Source organism: Notolepis coatsorum (genome assembly GCF_963971535.1).
Source record: "Notolepis coatsorum genome assembly, chromosome: 3".
Taxonomy (NCBI): Eukaryota; Metazoa; Chordata; class Actinopteri; order Aulopiformes; family Paralepididae; genus Notolepis; species Notolepis coatsorum.
In genome coordinates, this window is record NC_140167.1 from 168,173,757 (window position 1) to 168,197,539 (window position 23,783).

The 23,783-nt window shown below is 41.7% G+C and overlaps 2 protein-coding genes across 2 annotated transcripts in view; both read right to left on the reverse strand.

Annotated features, from left to right (window-relative positions):
- cobll1b (cordon-bleu WH2 repeat protein-like 1b) overlaps nucleotides 1–2,008 on the reverse strand; it is a 265,209-nt gene extending 263,201 nt beyond the window's left edge. The window contains exons 1-2 of the mRNA XM_084309730.1: nucleotides 1,689–2,008; nucleotides 1,367–1,444 (exon numbers count right to left, since the gene is read on the reverse strand). Coding sequence (XP_084165856.1) covers nucleotides 1,367–1,444; nucleotides 1,689–1,729 — 119 coding nt within the window. The 5' untranslated portion in view covers nucleotides 1,730–2,008. The remainder of the gene's footprint in view (nucleotides 1–1,366; nucleotides 1,445–1,688) is intronic.
- Nucleotides 2,009–5,151: 3,143 nt separating this feature from the next.
- slc38a11 (solute carrier family 38 member 11) overlaps nucleotides 5,152–23,783 on the reverse strand; it is a gene marked incomplete at both ends in the record, with an annotated part of 124,163 nt that continues 105,531 nt past the window's right edge. Inside the window, 2 exons of the mRNA XM_084311426.1 lie at nucleotides 5,152–5,391; nucleotides 20,196–20,327. Coding sequence (XP_084167552.1) covers nucleotides 5,152–5,391; nucleotides 20,196–20,327 — 372 coding nt within the window. The remainder of the gene's footprint in view (nucleotides 5,392–20,195; nucleotides 20,328–23,783) is intronic.

Consider the following 23,783-nt stretch of genomic DNA (forward strand, 5'->3'; position numbering starts at 1 on the left):
AAATGGAAGATGTTTTACTAAAAAGTACTTCCCTTACGTCCTCGTAGACAGGACAGTAAAACACAAAGTGAACCTCATTCTCTATTTCACCTCTAACTCACACACCAAACAAAGTCTGTCCTCCTCTGGGGTGGCATTAAACCTGCCCGTCTCCAGGGTGAGGGGTAATGATGTCCCTGGCCGTATCTGTGCGCCACGTAGGGATCTTAGTCTTTTGTTTAAATTATAGCCTACTTAACATAAGTTTCTGTAACTATCTTTTATGAGACAGTAAGTTTGTCGTTCTTCTTTACACCATAATCAACCAACCATGAGAAGCATTTGACTCTGAATCTCCTGAATATCACACACTAATCACTTCTGGAAAACAAATGTCAAATTGTTCCCATAAAACAAGGATTTCAACTCATTATCTCAAGGATGACGATGCTATTTAAACATCTCTTCAGTAAGTCTCTGATCAGACCTTGTAGCAGCAGATAAGAGGATGCAGAGGCTGCTTTGACTCCAAAGTGTTTCCCATGACCTCCACATGTGGCCGAGGCAGATTCTCAGTAAAGAAAAAAACCTTGGAAGCAGGAAATGAGCAAAGTTCAAAGGTTGAAATGTCTGCAACAACTGTGACTTCACTTAGGAGATTTGACTCCGGGAGGAATGTAGTTAAGGGTTGATTAGGAGGATGCTTTCTGCCCACTGGCATTTGCCTTACGCAAACAAGTCCACCGCGAACACTGCAATCTCGCTGCACGTTGAAAACAGGTACAGTATCATGGTCTTTTGTGACCGAGATTGAGGCTTACGGTAGAAAATGACAAGTTTAGTTCAGCGCCACAATGAAGGACGACTTATTTTGTTTGTTTTTCTTGTTGCGAAACATGGTTTACCTTCCAGACATCTACCCCGCCCCCCCCCCCCCCCCCTTGCCCCCACCTATAGCCTACTTCTTATTATTAAAAGTGTTCTGTGCATATCCCTTACCTACTCTTACTAGTTACACTGCTGGTCAGTATGACTTACTACCATAGTATCTTTATACCTGTATCACTGTACATATTAATACTACAACTCTGTACATACCTATACATCTGATTAGCACTATAACTCAGTAGTACTAATTTATGTATTTTATACCCAGTTTAATCACCTGTACATTGTATATTACTATTGCACTTTACTGTTGCATTTGCACTCATGGTTGGATGCCAAACTTCTTTTCGTTTTACTGTACTTGTGCTGTATGATGACAATACATTTTAATCTAATCTAATATCACTGATTGGAAGTAGGCCTACAAGAAAACAACCACTGGAATGCAAAGGAGCGTTCATAACAACCCAGCTGACTGCCCTGCTAATGCTATACATACCTTATGCCAGAGTGCCTTCGATGTGAACAATCCTGGGATCCCAGATCAGCCATGACAGGTTTAACAAAATCCCCAGGACTAGAGAGAAAACAAACACAAACACAAAGTATAGTTCATTTCACCACTGACAGCGTTTAGAGGCGATTATGCCGTCATTCGTATCACTGCATACCGGCTTCTGTGAAGTGATGGAGAATCATGGGCGAATCCCCTCCATGAGATCATCACATATCTCAGCCGGAGGGACTGCGCTTTATTTTTTTCCGAGGGATATAGGGTTATTTATATCTTGAATAAAAACACATATCGTGTAATATCTTACCACGAATGCCGGTGGCTCTCGGTGCCGTTGTCAACTTTCATCAGTCTTCAAAAGAGGAACATTAATAGTTATGCTTATGGTTTTGATTCAGTTTCGCTCAGTGAGCCATACTTTCCGTTCTGAAGTGCTGTGTCGTTTCCAACCTTTCTCACCCGAGACATTCCAGACATCAAGCCTCTTCTCGTCCCTTTAAAGTAATTGAACTGCAAAGCAGAGAATTCGACTATGTCATATTGTTTCTCTCAGCACCATAAACAACACTGCCTACTTTTCTCTGCACCTCGAAGCGACCGCATCGCGACGTCTCCTGCAACAGTGGGGCGACTGTCTGCAGACTGTCCTCCCCTTCATCCAGAGAGGATCTGACAGGCAGGTCGGAACACACCAAAACACTCTGTCACAATGATGATGAAGACGATGAAGATGATAAGAGATATCCATGGGGCAGGACCCGCACCGAGCTCGTCAAAAAAAACAAAAAAAAAACACACAATTGACACCACTTTTACAGATATGGCATTTGTTTTGTAAGCCAACCGTTTTCTATTATGACGAGTATATTCGGTTACAGCGACATCTTGTGGCTAGTTTTGTGTAGACACAACCAATTTTTATTTATTTTTTTTATTGAGAAAACAAATGATACAAGGCAGTCAGACATCATAGATTTCACAGATCAACCAAACAAACAAGCAAATAACAAAGTAAAACTATTATTAAAGGTATAAAAAGACAGCGTTTTAAGATTGTACACTAGACATCACCAGATAATCGGTTATAATGATGTACAGTATGGTATACACGTTTCTCATTATTTACATGTTTCAGGCACTGTTGAAATAATCGAATAAGTTATTACAGTCAGCAGCTAGGGTGACCAGGTGTCCCCCTTTTGGTTGTACTGTCCCACCATTTGACCGAACGTCCCACATATTGAGAGGATGTCCCTCTTTTTTAAGCAAAAAAAAACCATTGGTCTTGGTGAAGACCATGTTATTCTAATACAAAAATTTATATTATCTATCTGTCCCACTTTGTCCCACCAAAATCTTACTGTTGTCCTGCTTTTGGACTTTTTGCATCTGGTCACCCTAGTCAGCACAGATACTTGGAGTGAATAAATAGTCTCTGCTGGATACAGATTACAGTCTAGATAACAAAATAAAACAAAGTATTTTGTTATACAGTCGGCGCCTGATAAAAACAGTCCATTTATTTGCTCATAATGTGACTCAGATCAGAACAGTGTGAAGAGCACAAATCACATGGAATCTGATCTTTTCAATTCTGATTTGGGCCACTTTCATATGTGGGCCTGAATCAGATACAGGTCTGATTTTTTGCAATGCGACCTCAGTCTGAACAGTCATGTGACTTTCATGCGACTTTTACGTCACTCTAGATTGACATTTGTCACAATTTATTTGACGTCCATCTTCTTTATTGTTTGTTTGCGCATGCGGGTAAGTTCATTTCACACTGGAATCTGATCCTGGCCACATAAAAAAAAAATATATATGTGGACAGCCAAACAAAACAAAAAATCTGATCTAAGCAATAAATCAGAATTGAGCAATAAGGCTTGCAGTGTGAACGCAGCCCAAGATAAAATATTAGTAGTTTTCAAAATATCAAACGCGTCCGCTCCTGATAAAAACACTGATGATTAGACTGAGGTACTTGGGGAGTTTATAGTGTTGTAATCATTGTATCCAAAGTAAGCACCTTGAGATCTCATTTAGTTTAAAGTGTGCTATATAAATAAAATGTATTATTATTATTATTATTATTATTATTATTATTATTATTATTATTATTATTATTATTATTATTATTATTATTATTATTATTATTATTATTATTATTATTATTATTATTAGTATGTGTCCAGTGTGTACATTTTGTATTGGTGGACACGCTAGTGCAATGTCTCCTAACTGTGAGTTCCTTAGTGGAGCTGTGAACTGGAACAAGTTACCTTTGCATATAAAAAGCACAGGTAACCAACATCTTAAAAGACAAAAGAAAGAAAATAATTAGAAACATAGAAGCGGTAGCTCAGCAGTAGCAAAATGTTCGGTTTAGTAATATTTTTCATGTACAGTATCTGAAATGCAGGTAGTATTGCAAAATCTGCATTTTGCTATGATGCCTCTAGCTTATGAAATTAACTCCCAACAGTCCTTAAAGCTTGAGATCCTCCCCTCTGTTGCAGAGTTTAAAACCTTGATCTCCAACCTTTGTCAATGAAGTTGTACGTGTTTTAGTTGATTTGTTATCCTTGCTCTTTGCCTCGTCTTGTTGTCTTATTGTTATGATTTTGTATGATGTGATTTTATACAAAACTAAACTAAAACTAAAGTCCTCAAGTTATAGAATGACCCTTGACAGAATCCCATGATAAAACTAAAATGACTGCAATGATGTTTGATTCCTGTTGTGAAAAGGTGTCTTCTGTACAGTGAATAATAAGACAGTAAATAATAACACAGTAAATAATAACACAGTAAATAATAATAAAAACAAAAACAAAACAATTCTTCCTATGATTCTTCTGTCAGCAGCTTGAGTCTCCTTATGGAACATTATGTTTACCCTACAGGCCTACCTTATAGACCTGTTGGCTGTATAATTCAGACTCAGTGTACGTGTGCATCAAGGGGGCAAAAGGAACGTAATCCTGGTCAGAACAACGGGGCAGACTACAATATATTTGCATTTGTTAGCCATGCTAGTGATCTAAGCAATCAATCCATGCCAAAGCTATAATGTAAAATGTGAAAGACTCACACTCATAGCCATGCTGATTTTGCAAAATTACATCCAGCCGTTTTAGTTCTAAACTACTTTTAGTCAGGGGAGTACCCTGGTTTCTTCATAGAGCCCCGTCATACTTTTTTAGCGCAGCAGCTCGTGCAGGGAGGGGGCAACTTAGTCACGTGACTCAGTTGGTATTGCTGATTGGCTCGAACATGGTATGTTTGTATACAGCGAACAGGTCTATACATAAGAGCAATGTAAACACACATTTCTAATACCTTATATATCAAATATAAGAGTCACAGTACCTTATATAATTAACTTAAAGGTGCTATAGATAAACATTTTATGAAGCGTAATCATACAAATTAAAAATAAATACATCCACAGAGCTTTAAGAAAGGTGCGTAATAAATGAATGAATTCATTAATTAATGAATAAAAAACTAGCAGGTCCTAAATTAATGTTGTTTACATGTTGCCTGCATGCATCCCCCCTGATTGGATAAATGATATGCTGGCGCTCTAGTGTAATCTAGTGGCTGAATGTTATCTATAGCACCTTTAATATGGGGTTGCCAGTGTAAAAACAAAAACCTCTACCCTTGCAGGAATAAAAGCCCATGAATCTGTCAGTACCGATGCCATGCTCTACCCATGGAGCTGCCCAGGACAACCACAGCTTGGCAGCCGGAAGTGGGCTTCACACGGGGGCCATAGTGCTGAAGACGTTGTCATCTGGACAGTAGGACATGTCTGCACCGTGAGAACAGTCCTGGGGGTACATGATAGTCATGGCCAGACCGGTTACCATGACGAATACGCCAACCACGATGAGGACGGAGCAGAGGAGGTTCTGGCCCTGGTACCAGCGCCTCGGGGAGAGCTTGATATAGCACGCCGACGGCATGATGAAGATCAGGGGGGTCGCACACAGGACGCCCTGGTTTACCAAGAGTTACCAAGACAGCAAGAGTTACCAAGACAGCAAGAGTTACCAAGATAGTTAGAGTTACCAAGACAGTAAGAGTTACCAAGACAGTAAGAGTTACTAAGACAGTAAGAGTTACCAAGACAGCAAGAGTTACCAAGACAGCAAGAGTTACCAAGACAGCAAGAGTTACCAAGACAGCAAGAGTTACCAAGATAGTTAGAGTTACCAAGACAGTAAGAGTTACCAAGACAGTAAGAGTTACTAAGACAGTAAGAGTTACCAAGACAGCAAGAGTTACCAAGACAGCAAGAGTTACCAATACAGTAAGAGTTACCAAGACAGTAAGAGTTACTAAGACAGTAAGAGTTACCAAGACAGCAAGAGTTAACAAGACAGCAAGAGTTACTAAGACGACAGGAGTTACCAAGACAGTAAGAGTTACTAAGACAGTAAGATTTACCAAGACAGTAAGAGTTACTAAGACAGTAAGAGTTACCAAGACAGTACGAGTTACTAAGACAGTAAGAGTTACTAAGACAGCAAGAGTTACTAAGACAGTACGAGTTACCAAGACAGGAAAGAGTTACCAAGACAGGAAAGAGTTACCAAGACAGCATGAGTTACCAAGACAGTAAGAGTTACCAAGACAGCAAGAGTTACCAAGACAGCAGGAGTTACCAAGACAGGAAAGAGTTACCAAGACAGTAAGAGTTACCAAGACAGCAAGAGTTACCAAGACAGCAAGAGTTACCAAGACAGCAAGAGTTACCAAGACAGTAAGAGTTACCAAGACAGTAAGAGTTACCAAGACAGGAAAGAGTTACCAAGACAGTAAGAGTTACTAAGACAGTAAGAGTTACCAAGACTGCAAGAGTTACCAAGACAGTAAGAGTTACCAAGACAGCAAGAGTTACCAAGACAGGAAAGAGTTACCAAGACAGTAAGAGTTACCAAGACAGTAAGAGTTACTAAGACAGTAAGAGTTACCAAGACAGTAAGAGTTACTAAGACAGTAAGAGTTACCAAGACAGTAAGAGTTACCAAGACAGGAAAGAGTTACCAAGACAGCATGAGTTACCAAGACAGTAAGAGTTACCAAGACAGCAAGAGTTACCAAGACAGCAAGAGTTACCAAGACAGGAAAGAGTTACCAAGACAGTAAGAGTTATCAAGACAGCAAGAGTTACTAAGACAGTAAGAGTTACCAAGACAGTTAGAGTTACCAAGACAGTAAGAGTTACCAAGACAGCAAGAGTTACCAGGACAGCAAGAGTTACTAAGACGACAGAAGTTACCAAGACAGTAAGAGTTACTAAGACAGTAAGAGTTACCAAGACAGTAAGAGTTACTAAGACAGTAAGAGTTACCAAGACAGTACGAGTTACTAAGACAGTAAGAGTTACCAAGACAGTAAGAGTTACTAAGACAGCAAGAGTTACCAAGACAGCAAGAGTTACCAATACAGTAAGAGTTACCAAGACAGTAAGAGTTACTAAGACAGTAAGTTACCAAGACAGCAAGAGTTAACAAGACAGCAAGAGTTACTAAGACGACAGGAGTTACCAAGACAGTAAGAGTTACTAAGACAGTAAGATTTACCAAGACAGTAAGAGTTACTAAGACAGTAAGAGTTACCAAGACAGTACGAGTTACTAAGACAGTAAGAGTTACTAAGACAGCAAGAGTTACTAAGACAGTACGAGTTACCAAGACAGGAAAGAGTTACCAAGACAGGAAAGAGTTACCAAGACAGCATGAGTTACCAAGACAGTAAGAGTTACCAAGACAGCAAGAGTTACCAAGACAGCAGGAGTTACCAAGACAGGAAAGAGTTACCAAGACAGTAAGAGTTACCAAGACAGCAAGAGTTACCAAGACAGCAAGAGTTACCAAGACAGCAAGAGTTACCAAGACAGTAAGAGTTACCAAGACAGTAAGAGTTACCAAGACAGGAAAGAGTTACCAAGACAGTAAGAGTTACTAAGACAGTAAGAGTTACCAAGACTGCAAGAGTTACCAAGACAGTAAGAGTTACCAAGACAGCAAGAGTTACCAAGACAGGAAAGAGTTACCAAGACAGTAAGAGTTACCAAGACAGTAAGAGTTACTAAGACAGTAAGAGTTACCAAGACAGTAAGAGTTACTAAGACAGTAAGAGTTACCAAGACAGTAAGAGTTACCAAGACAGGAAAGAGTTACCAAGACAGCATGAGTTACCAAGACAGTAAGAGTTACCAAGACAGCAAGAGTTACCAAGACAGCAAGAGTTACCAAGACAGGAAAGAGTTACCAAGACAGTAAGAGTTATCAAGACAGTTAGAGTTACCAAGACAGTAAGAGTTACCAAGACAGCAAGAGTTACCAGGACAGCAAGAGTTACTAAGACGACATAAGTTACCAAGACAGTAAGAGTTACTAAGACAGTAAGAGTTACCAAGACAGTAAGAGTTACTAAGACAGTAAGAGTTACCAAGACAGTACGAGTTACTAAGACAGTAAGAGTTACCAAGACAGTAAGAGTTACTAAGACAGTACGAGTTACCAAGACAGCAAGAGTTACCAAGACAGGAAAGAGTTACCAAGACAGCATGAGTTACCAAGACAGTAAGAGTTACCAAGACAGCAAGAGTTACCAAGACAGGAAAGAGTTACCAAGACAGCATGAGTTACCAAGACAGTAAGAGTTACCAAGACAGCAAGAGTTACCAAGACAGCAGGAGTTACCAAGACAGGAAAGAGTTACCAAGACAGTAAGAGTTACCAAGACAGCAAGAGTTACCAAGACAGCAAGAGTTACCAGGACAGCAAGAGTTACCAAGACAGTAAGAGTTACCAAGACAGTAAGAGTTACCAAGACAGGAAAGAGTTACCAAGACAGTAAGAGTTACTAAGACAGTAAGAGTTACCAAGACTGCAAGAGTTACCAAGACAGTAAGAGTTACCAAGACAGCAAGAGTTACCAAGACAGGAAAGAGTTACCAAGACAGTAAGAGTTACCAAGTCAGCAAGAGTTAACAAGACAGCAAGAGTTACCAAGACATGAAAGAGTTACCAAGACACTAAGAGTTACCAAGACAGTAAGAGTTACCAAGACAGGAAAGAGTTACCGAGACAGTAAGAGTTACCAAGACAGTAAGAGTTACCAAGACAGTAAGAGTTACCAAGACAGCAAGAGTTACCAAGACAGGAAAGAGTTACCAAGACAGTAAGAGTTACCAAGACAGTAAGAGTTACTAAGACAGTAAGAGTTACCAAGACAGTAAGAGTTACTAAGACAGTAAGAGTTACCAAGACAGTAAGAGTTACCAAGACAGGAAAGAGTTACCAAGACAGCATGAGTTACCAAGACAGTAAGAGTTACCAAGACAGCAAGAGTTACCAAGACAGCAAGAGTTACCAAGACAGGAAAGAGTTACCAAGACAGTAAGAGTTATCAAGACAGCAAGAGTTACTAAGACAGTAAGAGTTACCAAGACAGTTAGAGTTACCAAGACAGTAAGAGTTACCAAGACAGCAAGAGTTACCAGGACAGCAAGAGTTACTAAGACGACAGAAGTTACCAAGACAGTAAGAGTTACTAAGACAGTAAGAGTTACCAAGACAGTAAGAGTTACTAAGACAGTAAGAGTTACCAAGACAGTACGAGTTACTAAGACAGTAAGAGTTACCAAGACAGTAAGAGTTACTAAGACAGCAAGAGTTACCAAGACAGCAAGAGTTACCAATACAGTAAGAGTTACCAAGACAGTAAGAGTTACTAAGACAGTAAGTTACCAAGACAGCAAGAGTTAACAAGACAGCAAGAGTTACTAAGACGACAGGAGTTACCAAGACAGTAAGAGTTACTAAGACAGTAAGATTTACCAAGACAGTAAGAGTTACTAAGACAGTAAGAGTTACCAAGACAGTACGAGTTACTAAGACAGTAAGAGTTACTAAGACAGCAAGAGTTACTAAGACAGTACGAGTTACCAAGACAGGAAAGAGTTACCAAGACAGGAAAGAGTTACCAAGACAGCATGAGTTACCAAGACAGTAAGAGTTACCAAGACAGCAAGAGTTACCAAGACAGCAGGAGTTACCAAGACAGGAAAGAGTTACCAAGACAGTAAGAGTTACCAAGACAGCAAGAGTTACCAAGACAGCAAGAGTTACCAAGACAGCAAGAGTTACCAAGACAGTAAGAGTTACCAAGACAGTAAGAGTTACCAAGACAGGAAAGAGTTACCAAGACAGTAAGAGTTACTAAGACAGTAAGAGTTACCAAGACTGCAAGAGTTACCAAGACAGTAAGAGTTACCAAGACAGCAAGAGTTACCAAGACAGGAAAGAGTTACCAAGACAGTAAGAGTTACCAAGACAGTAAGAGTTACTAAGACAGTAAGAGTTACCAAGACAGTAAGAGTTACCAAGACAGGAAAGAGTTACCAAGACAGCATGAGTTACCAAGACAGTAAGAGTTACCAAGACAGCAAGAGTTACCAAGACAGCAAGAGTTACCAAGACAGGAAAGAGTTACCAAGACAGTAAGAGTTATCAAGACAGTTAGAGTTACCAAGACAGTAAGAGTTACCAAGACAGCAAGAGTTACCAGGACAGCAAGAGTTACTAAGACGACATAAGTTACCAAGACAGTAAGAGTTACTAAGACAGTAAGAGTTACCAAGACAGTAAGAGTTACTAAGACAGTAAGAGTTACCAAGACAGTACGAGTTACTAAGACAGTAAGAGTTACCAAGACAGTAAGAGTTACTAAGACAGTACGAGTTACCAAGACAGCAAGAGTTACCAAGACAGGAAAGAGTTACCAAGACAGCATGAGTTACCAAGACAGTAAGAGTTACCAAGACAGCAAGAGTTACCAAGACAGGAAAGAGTTACCAAGACAGCATGAGTTACCAAGACAGTAAGAGTTACCAAGACAGCAAGAGTTACCAAGACAGCAGGAGTTACCAAGACAGGAAAGAGTTACCAAGACAGTAAGAGTTACCAAGACAGCAAGAGTTACCAAGACAGCAAGAGTTACCAGGACAGCAAGAGTTACCAAGACAGTAAGAGTTACCAAGACAGTAAGAGTTACCAAGACAGGAAAGAGTTACCAAGACAGTAAGAGTTACTAAGACAGTAAGAGTTACCAAGACTGCAAGAGTTACCAAGACAGTAAGAGTTACCAAGACAGCAAGAGTTACCAAGACAGGAAAGAGTTACCAAGACAGTAAGAGTTACCAAGTCAGCAAGAGTTAACAAGACAGCAAGAGTTACCAAGACATGAAAGAGTTACCAAGACACTAAGAGTTACCAAGACAGTAAGAGTTACCAAGACAGGAAAGAGTTACCGAGACAGTAAGAGTTACCAAGACAGTAAGAGTTACCAAGACAGTTAGAGTTACCAAGACAGTAAGAGTTACCAAGACAGCATGAGTTACCAAGACAAGAAAGAGTTACCAATACAGTAAGAGTTACTAAGACAGGCAAGAGTTACCAAGACAGAAAGAGTTACTAAGACGACAGGAGTTACCAAGACAATAAGAGTTACCAAGACAGTAAGAGTTATCAAGACAGTTAGAGTTACCAAGACAGTAAGAGTTACTAAGACAGTAAGAGTTACCAAGATAGTAAGAGTTACCAAGACAGTAAGAGTTACCAAGACAGTACGAGTTACTAAGACAGTAAGAGTTACCAAGACAGTAAGAGTTACTAAGACAGTACGAGTTACCAAGACAGCAAGAGTTACCAAGACAGGAAAGAGTTACCAAGACAGCATGAGTTACCAAGACAGTAAGAGTTAGTAAGACAGCAAGAGTTACCAAGACAGCAGGAGTTACCAAGACAGGAAAGAGTTACCAAGACAGTAAGAGTTACCAAGACAGCAAGAGTTACCAAGACAGCAAGAGTTACCAAGACAGTAAGAGTTACCAAGACAGTAAGAGTTACCAAGACAGGAAAGAGTTACCAAGACAGTAAGAGTTACTAAGACAGTAAGAGTTACCAAGACTGCAAGAGTTACCAAGACAGTAAGAGTTACCAAGACAGCAAGAGTTACCAAGACAGGAAAGAGTTACCAAGACAGTAAGAGTTACCAAGACAGCAAGAGTTACCAAGACAGCAAGAGTTTCCAAGACAGGAAAGAGTTACCAAGACAGTAAGAGTTACCAAGACAGTAAGAGTTACCAAGACAGGAAAGAGTTACCAAGACAGTAAGAGTTACCAAGACAGTAAGAGTTACCAAGACAGTTAGAGTTACCAAGACAGTAAGAGTTACCAAGACAGCATGAGTTACCAAGACAAGAAAGAGTTACCAATACAGTAAGAGTTACTAAGACAGGCAAGAGTTACCAAGACAGAAAGAGTTACTAAGACGACAGGAGTTACCAAGACAGTAAGAGTTACCAAGACAGTAAGAGTTATCAAGACAGTTAGAGTTACCAAGACAGTAAGAGTTACTAAGACAGTAAGAGTTACCAAGACAGTAAGAGTTACCAAGACAGTAAGAGTTACCAAGACAGGCAAGAGTTACCAAGACAAAAATAGTTACTAAGACAGGCAAGAGTTACGAAGACAGTAAGAGTTACCAAGACAGAAAGAGTTACCAAGACAGTAAGAGTTACCAAGACAGTAAGAGTTACCAAGACAGTAAGAGTTGCCAAGACAGCATGAGTTACCAAGACAAGAAAGAGTTACCAATACAGTAAGAGTTACTAAGACAGGCAAGAGTTACCAAGACAGAAAGAGTTACTAAGACGACAGCAGTTACCAAGACAGTAAGAGTTATTAAGACAGTAAGAGTTACCAAGACAGTAAGAGTTACTAAGACAGCAAGAGTTACCAAGACTGCAAGAGTTACCAAGACAGTAAGAGTTAATAAGATAGTAAGAGTTACCAAGACAATAAGAGTTACTAAGACAGCAAGAGTTACCAAGACAGTAAGAGTTACTAAGATAGTAAGAGTTACCAAGACAGTAAGAGTTACTAAGACGACAGGAGTTACCAAGACAATAAGACGGTGAAACGGTCTACGTATGTGGCCTAAATCTTCGTAGCTGGGTTCCCACGAATGAAATACGTCACTCATTCTTAAACTCAAATGCGCATTCTCGTTGATTAAATTTGCATACAGACACGCCCGCCAGCTCCTTATAAGGCGAATGAGGCGTGTGCAAAACAGCAGAGGTTCGGCATTGCCCTGCAGCATGCTGATGAATTCAACAGGTAGCGCGGAAGCGATTTGCGACTGATCTCAAAATGGGATTAGATTCAAATGTATTGTTATTATACAGCACAAGTACATTACACACATTAGTTCTTATTTATTTAGTTTGCAGTGTGTGTGTCGAATTCTCACAATGCCTCATTGAGTCAGGACTATAAATGCAAAATGTAATTATTAATGATACAAATATTGTCGTATTAATTATTGTTACAAAGGGTCAGATTAAACCGAATATATGTATTTATTGATTGATATATATTGCATAATATTTGTATATCGTTTGATATCCCTTGTGTATTCTTTGTACATATACACGGAATATCCCTTTAACCTAGTACAGACCATAATATTTTGTTCTCTTATTGGATAGCGTTCCACCAGCGCCATTGCCATACCCCCAGAGTCGAGTTCAAAGCCACCGTCAAGGCTTGTCTCAACATGCCCGGTTCTGCCCAAGACTACGAGACAGGAATAAGGCTGGTACTAGTTTATTCGCCTAACATATAAATATGGCGCAGGTGAATACAGAAGTAGTTCGAGTTACCCAAGTAAAGCCTCACCCACGATACGACGTGCGGTGAAGTGGGCCCGTTTTTGCCCCAAAATAGAGTCTTGTCTTATCCTAATACGTTTGTTCAACGTATCATTCGCTCCTTACTAGTAAAGCCTTCCTCACGAGTCAACGACCAAGTGAAGTGAGCAACCGTGCGTCTAAATAGAGCACTTATAGCCGCGTGCGAATAGGATAGTAAAGTGTCAGAGCTTAGTGGAATAACATCAAGTTCAACCTAGCTAATGTGAAGTACCGCGCACCGGAGAATCTACACCGGTGAATGCAGAGCCCCTTTCCGGCTGGATTATTATTATTATTGCTTTGGACCAGGCTGTTGGAGTGGAGAAGAATCATCTACACCCACTACTGTGGGATTTACCCGTGAGGAACATCACTCGAGCCCGTCTCTATTGGAGAGGCTGGCCGGCTTTCACCTGTGCTGCACGCATACTGGGATTACAGCTGCTGCTTTCGTCTGCCGATCAGGGAGTAATATACCGCCTCCCATAGCAGGAGCTTATTGAGTCCCCGCTGATCCAGACTTTGCATTCGAACATTTCCTCCCCCTGCTGGCTTACAACCGGTGGGAACCCGCTGACTTGATTAAAGGGGCGTGTTTAAAACGGCCATTTTGTTTAGTTAAGTGCCCCCATTAAGGGACTGTTTCCTGTTTACTAGTAGCATCTGATTTGCTGAGTGAGCCATTAAGAGCCTGCCCTGTTTAAAAGCAGAGGTCCACACTGTGTTGAAGTCACTCTGTACTGGGCTCTGTTAAGGAAGGACAGGACACTCTCACTGAGAAACATTGCTTTATACTGAAAACTAGGGTAAGCCATTTTAAGTTTATTAGTGAATCTTAAAAGTGAGGAACCAGCTGACTTGATTAAAGGGGCGTGTTTAAAACGGCCATTTTGTTTAGTTAAGTGCCCCCATTAAGGGACTGTTTCCTGTTTACTAGTAGCATCTGATTTGCTGAGTGAGCCATTAAGAGCCTGCCCTGTTTAAAAGCAGAGGTCCACACTGTGTTGAAGTCACTCTGTACTGGGCTCTGTTAAGGAAGGACAGGACACTCTCACTGAGAAACATTGCTTTATACTGAAAACTAGGGTAAGCCATTTTAAGTTTATTAGTGAATCTTAAAAGTGAGGAACCAGCTGACTTGATTAAAGGGGCGTGTTTAAAACGGCCATTTTGTTTTGTTAAGTGCCCCCATTAAGGGCCAGGTGTTAAGACAGCACTAATTAGTGATAGTGATTTAAAGGCTTGCTGGTGTAGCGTCAGCGAAGCGTCGAGAAACGAAGAGGGACAAAGAGGAGGAGTTATCCTGGAGTTCACCGCCGAGAGATCCACCGATCCACCCAGTGCTAAGTACACCATAATCCTATATTTCCCTCCCACACTGCTATTTCTCTACTTCCTCCCTGCCACTCTCGACAATACAATGTGTCTCATACCTATATCCACAATCTGCTCCTCCAGAACTGACTCTACCCATCCACGACAGTTTGCTAGTAACCCGGCTAATCTCTCCTACCCTCCTACAGCCACTAATACACCTGTCACAGTACGGGGAGGCTTATGGAATTGTCAATCAGCAGTCAAGAAAGCTGACTTCATTACTGCCTACGCCCATAGTCTAAATCTGCAGCTCCTGGCTCTAACTGAGACCTGGATAACCCCCAATAACTCATCAACACCTGCAGCATTATCTACAAACTATAACTTCACTCACACACCTCGACCTTCCAGACGGGGTGGAGGCACTGCCCTCATGACATCTCCTTCATGGGCTACAAACGTAACACCACTCCCAGAACTGTCACTCTCCTCTCTCGAATATCATGCAGTATCTGTCTCTAATCCTTTCAATCTCACCATTGTTACACTCTACCGCCCTCCAGGTCCGCTCGATCACTTCACAGATGAGCTGGACATGCTTCTTAGCTCCTTACCGGAAGATGGTACCCCTCTCCTTCTACTGGGCGACTTCAACCTGCCTGACTCATCTCAGTCAGTCATAGTAGTCTCCCTCCTACAATCGTTTGACCTGACTCCCACTGCCATGCCTCCCACCCACAAAGCAGGCAACTCCTTGGATCTCATATTTTCCCGTAACTCCAGCATCATTAACACCACGGTAACTCCCCTACATGTATCTGACCATTCCTTCATATCCTTCTCACTAACTCTCATGCTTAACCGAAAGGTCTTCACCCCAACTCAAACAGTCTCACTCAGACGCAACCTGCCCTCCCTATCCCCCTCCACCCTCTCCTCTGACATACTATCCGCTCTACCTTTGAGTGACACCTTCTCTGCTCTCTCCACAGAGATGGCAACCTCCACCCTCCTTTCAGCCCTGGCAACCTCCTTCGACAAGCTCTGTCCCCTCGTTGAGAAACCTGCCCGCCGTTCCCCACCCAGTCCATGGCTGACAGATCCAGTGAGAGAACAAAGACAGGTCCTGAGAGCAGCTGAAAGGAAGTATAGAAAGTCACGCCTCACTGCTGACATCGACACATATCACAACCTCTTGTTAACATTCTCCAAAACCATCACTAATGCCAAAGCTTCTTTCTTCCACCATAGGATCGAGGCCTCTGCCAAGAATCTTCGCAAACTGCATGCTACCATGTCCTCCCTCCTCACTCCCCCCCCACCCCCCCCTCCCTCATCTTTCTCTGCCGAAGACTTTGCGATCTTCTTTGAGGAAAAAGTGGAGAACATCCGCAGCTCCTTCTCCCAACCCCCACCCATTCCAAATGCTGAATCGAGAACCTCATCCTTCACTCTGTCATCTTTCTCTCCCATTACAGAAGCAGAGACCCTGACACTGGTAACGTCAAACCGTCCGACTACTTGCCAGCTGGACCAGCTACCCTCCCCACTCCTCCAGACCATAGCACCAGACATCCTCCCATTCCTAACTGCAACCATCAACTCCTCACTCAACTCGGGGGTGGTCCCCACCTCCCTAAAACAAGCCAGAGTCACGCCGCTCATAAAAAAACCAACCCTGAACCCTACTGTCATAGGCAACTACCGTCCTGTCTCTCTTCTCTCCTTCCTTTCTAAAACACTTGAACGTGCTGTATCCAACCAACTTACTACTTATCTCTTACAGAATGACCTCCTAGACCCTAATCAGTCAGGCTTCAGGACTGGTCACTCCACAGAGACAGCCCTCATTGCGGTCACAGAGGCACTTCACTTAGCAAAAGCGAAAGGCCTCTCCTCTGTCCTGATTCTCCTAGATCTATCTGCAGCCTTCGACACAGTCAACCACCAGATCCTCCTTGCGGCCCTCGCAGGAATGGGAGTGGCTGGCTCTGCGCTGACATGGCTGTCATCATACCTCAATGACCGCTCCTACCAAGTGTCATGGAGAGGGACCCTGTCGGCCACCCGCCCCCTGCGGACGGGTGTCCCCCAGGGCTCGGTTTTAGGACCCCTTCTCTTCTCCCTCTACACTAAATCACTGGGTAACATTATCACGTCTCATGGCTTCTCCTACCATTGTTATGCCGACGATACTCAACTCTTCCTCTCCTTCCCTCCCTCAGATATCCACGTCTCTGTGCGGATCTCGGCCTGTCTGTCCGACATCTCAGCCTGGATGACGTCCAACCACCTCAAACTGAACCTAAGCAAAACAGAATTGCTCCACCTGCCGGCCAAATCCTCCCCCCTAACCGACCTTTCAATCACAGTCGAGAATGCAGCTGTGACTGCGTCCCCGACCGCCAAGAACCTTGGTGTTGTCCTCGACGACCAGTTGAACTTCTCTGCTCACATCGCAGCGACGACCAGAACCTGCCGATTCCTCCTGAGCAACGTCAGAAGGATACGCCCCTTCCTGACAAAAGAAGCCACCCAACTCCTCGTCCAATCAACAGTCATCTCCCGCCTCGACTACTGCAATGCACTGCTCGCTGGCCTCCCGGCCACTGCCACTAAGCCTCTTCAACTCATTCAGAACGCAGCGGCCCGCCTGATCTCAAACCTACCGAAGTCGGCCCATGTCACCCCACTTCTTAGGGACCTGCACTGGCTCCCCATTGCTGCACGAATCCGCTTCAAGGCCCTCGACCTAGCATACCGTGCGGCAAAGGGAACCGCTCCCGCCTACCTCCGGTCAATGGTCTCTAACTACACACCCTCAAGACCCCTACGCTCTGCATCTTCTGGCCGCCTCAGACCTACTCCTATCCAAGCTCCGGGAGGGTCATCAAAGAGAAGTCGCCTATTCTCAGTCCTTGCCCCACAATGGTGGAATGAACTACCCACCCCAGTTAGGACAGCCGAATCACGTCCAATCTTTCGCCGTCGACTAAAGACGCACTTCTTCAACCATTATCTGAATTAAAAAAAAAAAAAAAAAAAAAAAAAAAAAATCTAACCCTAACTAACCGTACTGTCATGCACTTGTCCTAATAAACTAACCTACACTGTAGCACTCAACACTTTGATGAACATTGTTGCTCAGCTGATAGAGTTGTGCCCTTCCTGATGGCTTGTCGTACAGAACTTGTAAGTCGCTTTGGATAAAAGCGTCAGCTAAATGACTAAATGTAAATGTAAATGTAAACCCCCTACCAGAATCTCCCGCTGCCTCCCCAGAGTACCATAGATATAATTCCTAATATTCAGGTTGTATTATTATCTCCTGCGTAATATGAGAATGGACATTCGTTATTGATTTGCCTACGCACATTCCTTTGCCTTATAAGTGCATTGAAAGTAAAGTATATTATGTATTCTTGCTGCTAATAAATACTTAAATCCAGATTTGTGTGGAAACCGTATCATTGTGGAGGTGTTCTCATCATATACTCGTGTACTGTATGGCCAGTAGTAATGTACATAAGACGGTAGTGGTTTAATGATACCATACTTATTAATACAGTCAGGGAATTGTACCCCTCAGTTACAATTATCATTATAATTATTTAATTCCACGGATGTCTGTAGTATCGGCAATCCCCAATGACTTGTCCCAGAGAAAGCTGTTGAAACCACGGGCGCACACCGGTCTGTCCGATTTACGACTCGAGTGCGTAAATCCTCCAAAGAATTTACAATATGAGGCCGTTCGAGAATGCCGAATAAGTACGTAAATCGAGTTACGAAGGAATTCCTTGGTAAATGTTACGTATGTCCGTTCGAGAATGAGGATCAATGACAGCCTGGTGAGAGGACAAAAGGACCTCTAGAAGGGTAACAGGGGACAGAAAGATTAATAAGAAAATAATAAGAAAATAGAAGAGAGGGGCGCCCCAGTGGCGAACCACATAGCGCGCTCAGCCGCGACACGGCCGACCCGGGTTCGACTCCCGAACCCGTCGTTTTTTGCCGAATGTCTTCCCCCCACTCTGTCTCCCATTCCTCCTCTGTCTCTCTCTACTGGACTGCGCAGTAGCAATAAAGCGATAAAGAAAAAAAAAAAAAAAAAAAAAAAAAAATAGAAGAGACAGATGATATATACGTACATTACAGAGGTAAGGGAAATAATTAAAACACACATGAAACAAACAACCACATAACATTACAAGGTATGTAATACAGTACATGAAGCAGAACAGACACATTCCTGTTAAAAGGGAATTTGTTCATTTTCTTTTGGATCTCGTTCCAACTGCTGGGTGTAGCCAATTGGAAGGAGACACGCACACAAGAACACGCACACACACACAAGAACACACACACAACACACACACCAATAAGAACACACAGCAACAAGAACACACACACACAAAAACACACACACACAAGAACACACACACACACAAGAACACGCACACACACAAGAACACACACACGCACACAAGAACACGCACACACAAGAACACGCACACACATAAGAACACACACACACGCACACAACACACATACTGTACGCACACAAGAACAAACACATGCACACACAAGAACACGCACACACAGACACACACACACACACACACACACACACAAAGACACAAGAACACGCACACACATAAGAACACAAGAACACACACACACAGACCACACACACAAGAACACGCACACAAGAACACGCACACACACACAAGAACACGCACGCACGCACAGACACACAAACACACAGACACAAGAACACGCACACACACACAAGAACATGCACACGCACACAAGAAAGAACACGCTGTGGTGGAAAATATAGCCGAAGCTGAATAACTTACTCAGTCCAAAGAGACCTGGTTAATACAATTTATTAACTCAATCAAAGTATCAATACAAAAATAGTCAGAGTTAGGCTGGATGACTCTCAACGAGGTGGTTAGCTAAGACACGACGAGAAGAGAGAGCCCCCCCACCGGATCTTCAACATCTTTATACCTACAGTACAAAACTGGAAGGGGTGGGGGTCATAGGAACACATGATGTATAGGGGTGTCATGACACTTTGGGAAAAGGTGGGGGAGGGTTTGTTGGGGTTAAGAATGAGGGATGGGGGTAGGGAAGATGGGTGAGGGAGATCAAATAGAGGGGGGAAGGGAGTCTTAACTCCCACGACGCACACACAAGAACACACACACACAAACACACACACACAAGAACACGCACACAGACACAAGAACACGCATGCATATGCAAATTATGCTCATTTTATGTCTAAGTCTTTACTGCTGTGAAGCACTTTGGGCTGCAATTCTTGTATGAAAGGTGCTATACAAATACAGTTTATTATTAGTATTATTATTATTATTATTATTATTATTATTATTATTATTATTATTATTATTATTATTATTATTATTATTATTATTATTATTATTATTATTAGTATTATCATTATTATTATTGTTATTATTATTTGTATTATTATTTGTATTATTATCATTGTTATTATTATTATTATTACTATTAGTATTATCATTATTATTATTATTATTATTATTATTATTATTATTATTATTATTATTATTATTATTATTATTATTATTATTATTATTATTATTATTATTATTATTATTATTATTATTATTATTATTTATTTTATTAACAAATCGTGTTGGACGTCTGACTTACATTCAGTTCCAAAACAATTCCCAGGCAGTCGAAGGCCAAAGAAATCGCGGTGCACGTGGCAATTATGAGCACGGTGATGCCGCCATGTTCAAATCTGGAAAGTTCCCTGCTAAAAAACACATTGGTCACCACCTGAAAACACAAGAGAGAGAGACCACACGAATGAGCTGTGGACACCACCTGAAAACACAAGAGAGAGAGAGATCACGTGAATGAGCTGTGGACACCACCTGAAAACACAAGAGAGAGAGAGACCACGTGAATGAGCTGTGGACACCACCTGAAAACACAAGAGAGAGAGAGAGACCACGTGAATGAGCTGTGGACACCACCTGAAAACACAAGAGAGAGAGATACCACGTGAATGAGCTGTGGACACCACCTGAAAACACAAGAGAGAGAGAGATCACGTGAATGAGCTGTGGACACCACCTGAAAACACAAGAGAGAGAGAGACCACGTGAATGAGCTGTGGACACCACCTGAAAACACAAGAGAGAGAGAGACCACGTGAATGAGCTGTGGACACCACCTGAAAACACAAGAGAGAGAGAGACCACGTGAATGAGCTGTGGACACCACCTGAAAGTGAAAACACAAGAGAGAGAGACCACGTGAATGAGCTGTGGACACCACCTGAAAACACAAGAGAGAGAGAGACCACGTGAATGAGCTGTGGACACCACCTGAAAACACAAGAGAGAGAGAGACCACACGAATGAGCTGTGGACACCACCTGAAAACACAAGAGAGAGAGAGAGACCACGTGAATGAGCTGTGGACACCACCTGAAAACACAAGAGAGAGAGAGACCACACGAATGAGCTGTGGACACCACCTGAAAACACAAGAGAGAGAGACCACACAAATGAGCTGTTTGCATCTGAAACATGTTAAAATTATGGTTACACACAGCTACACACATCTACACACACCTACACCTACTGTAGGGCCTGCCCAGTACCAGGGCTTTCCCCAGGATTCAAACAAGATGGTGTTGAGTCTCAACTAGGGGCTGAGTCTCAACTAGGGGCTGGTCAAGAGGGGGGCTGTGTCCCCCATCCGGTAGGCAGAAAAATTGCAATAGAAGAAAGACATTTGCTGTAATTTCCTGCAACTTAAAAACACAACTTCATAATAAATATATAATAAAATAGCAAACACAAGGGTAAGCTCCAAATACGTTATGTATTTAAGTACAGTGTATACGGTTGCACAATAGTTAGCATAGCATAGCATAAATGTGTCTGTTTCTAAGCTGGCCCAAGCTTTCACTGCAAAAATAAATATTATGTTTTCTTTTTCCAAATATTATGTTTTGAATATCTGAATATAAAAATATGAGAAAAAATAAATCTGAGTGGTCATCGTACTTGTTCCAACGATTGGCTCGCGCTTCAAGTCCTCAGAGTTTGCAGTGAGATTTGCTTCCAGCCTCCTCTCTCCAAACACATGGAACATCTTACAGAGCACTTTTAGACTCAATACATCAGTTTAAATATCTCATCACTGACCGCCTCACCTCAGTCTGTATCTGTTTTCACTCACTATAGTTTTATTTCACCTTGTATTTACTTGTATTTACTTTAATTACTATTTATATGTATTTATTTGTATTTAGTGTGACCCATAGTTAATTGATTTGGGAACAGGTAACTAAATACCTATGAAAAACATTACAAGTAAACATTTCTTCTTAATGATGATGATTATGATGATGATGATGATGATGATGATGATGATGATGATGATGATGATGATGATGATGATGATGATGATGATATATTAATAAAAAATCCAGTCCAAAAACGTTTCTGGTTGACACGAAGTATGGCTGTAAAAATATGTTTTGGCACAACGTCTGTAAACAACGATGTCTTACTACATTCCCTGGTTGTGTCTGTAAACAACGATGTCTTACTACATTCTCTGGTTGTGTCTGTAAACAACTATGTCTTACTACATTCCCTGGTTGTGTCTGTCTGTAAACAACGATGTCTTACTACATTCCCTGGTTGTGTCTGTAAACAACGATGTCTTACTACATTCCCTGGTTGTGTCTGTAAACAACAATGTCTTACTACATTCCCTGGTTGTGTCTGTAAACAACGATGTCTTACTACATTCCCTGGTTGTGTCTGTCTGTAAACAACGATGTCTTACTACATTCCCTGGTTGTGTCTGTAAACAACAATGGGTCTCATTCCCGAACGGATTCACGACAAGAAATGTCCTCTCAGGCGTATTTGCGACATATTAGGGCTGAAAGAGAGATTCCCCAAACGTCCCTGAGATTGGATTCGGCCGTGGCTGAGAGCAGAATTTAAGACATTTACATTTAAATTTAGTCATTTAGCTGACGTTTTTATCCAAAGCGACTTACAAGTTCTGTACGACAAGTCATCAGGAAGGGTACAACTCTATCAGCTGAGTAACAATGTTCATCAAAGTGTAGCACGCAAGTTTATTAACACTATTGGGACCGGCCACGTATAAATACGTGTTTCGAATCCATGCGTTGTGGACCAGAGGCACGTATATAGCCGTGGCAAGTTGTTATTGTTTTATTCCATATTAATAACCGGATCAAGATCCCCGATCAATACCGGCCAGATCCTCTTAGGGGCGCCATCGCTCCACTGCAGTATCATTGTGGGCGAATGGATTTTTTTTTTAGCCTCCAACAGAGTATCATATTACTCTGATCCCAAAGCAACATCATGCACCGTGTATCACGTTTCGAATCGCAGATCTCACCATAGAATAAGGGGATATATCATCAACCAATGGACATATCGATCTACCAGATGCCGATCGATAACGGGGAAATGCTGTAGGGTATCCCACGGGCTGACGGTAAGACCTTATTCACCTAAATTACAGCCGGATTAGACATTGTTGTGAGACGCAAGCATTCGATCAGTGAATGTGGCTACTTACACGGACACTCTATTGGTAATCAATAATACTAATCGACGTTCCCCGCCGCCCCCCTTTCATCCATAGATGCTATGGGATAGTCCGGATCATAAGCAGTTTGTGTTATTTCATTAGCATATATACAACAGAAATGCCGTTGAATATAACGTTAGTAGCCTTTAGCTCTATAAGTAGCTTTCCAGAAAATATATGAGACGAAATCTGCAATAAAGCTTATATTCACTGCGCTATAAAATGACAACCTATTGATGATTTTTTTTTTCTTTAAGCCATTTTGAAGGGACGGTTTATGAACTCAAGTGACAATGAGAATGGACAGATAGCAATACTATAAAGTATAGATATAGCTCTACAACGACACATCGGTTTGTTGACAAACCTTGGTCCTCTAGCACCATATCAGACGGCGCCGAACGGTCGTCAAAGTGTTAAGAGTGCTGAGGAGCACACTTATGATTGATTGATTGATTGAACATTTGATTAACTTGACAGACTGTGTTCTCCATGTTCTTAATGGCTTTATTTGGGATGAATCATAGTGATTCCTTCATGTCAACCCTACAGGCCGCCTTGGAATTAATTACTTAATCATAATTAAAATAAATATGACAATATTTGTACGATAAGAAATTACACATTTGATGTCGG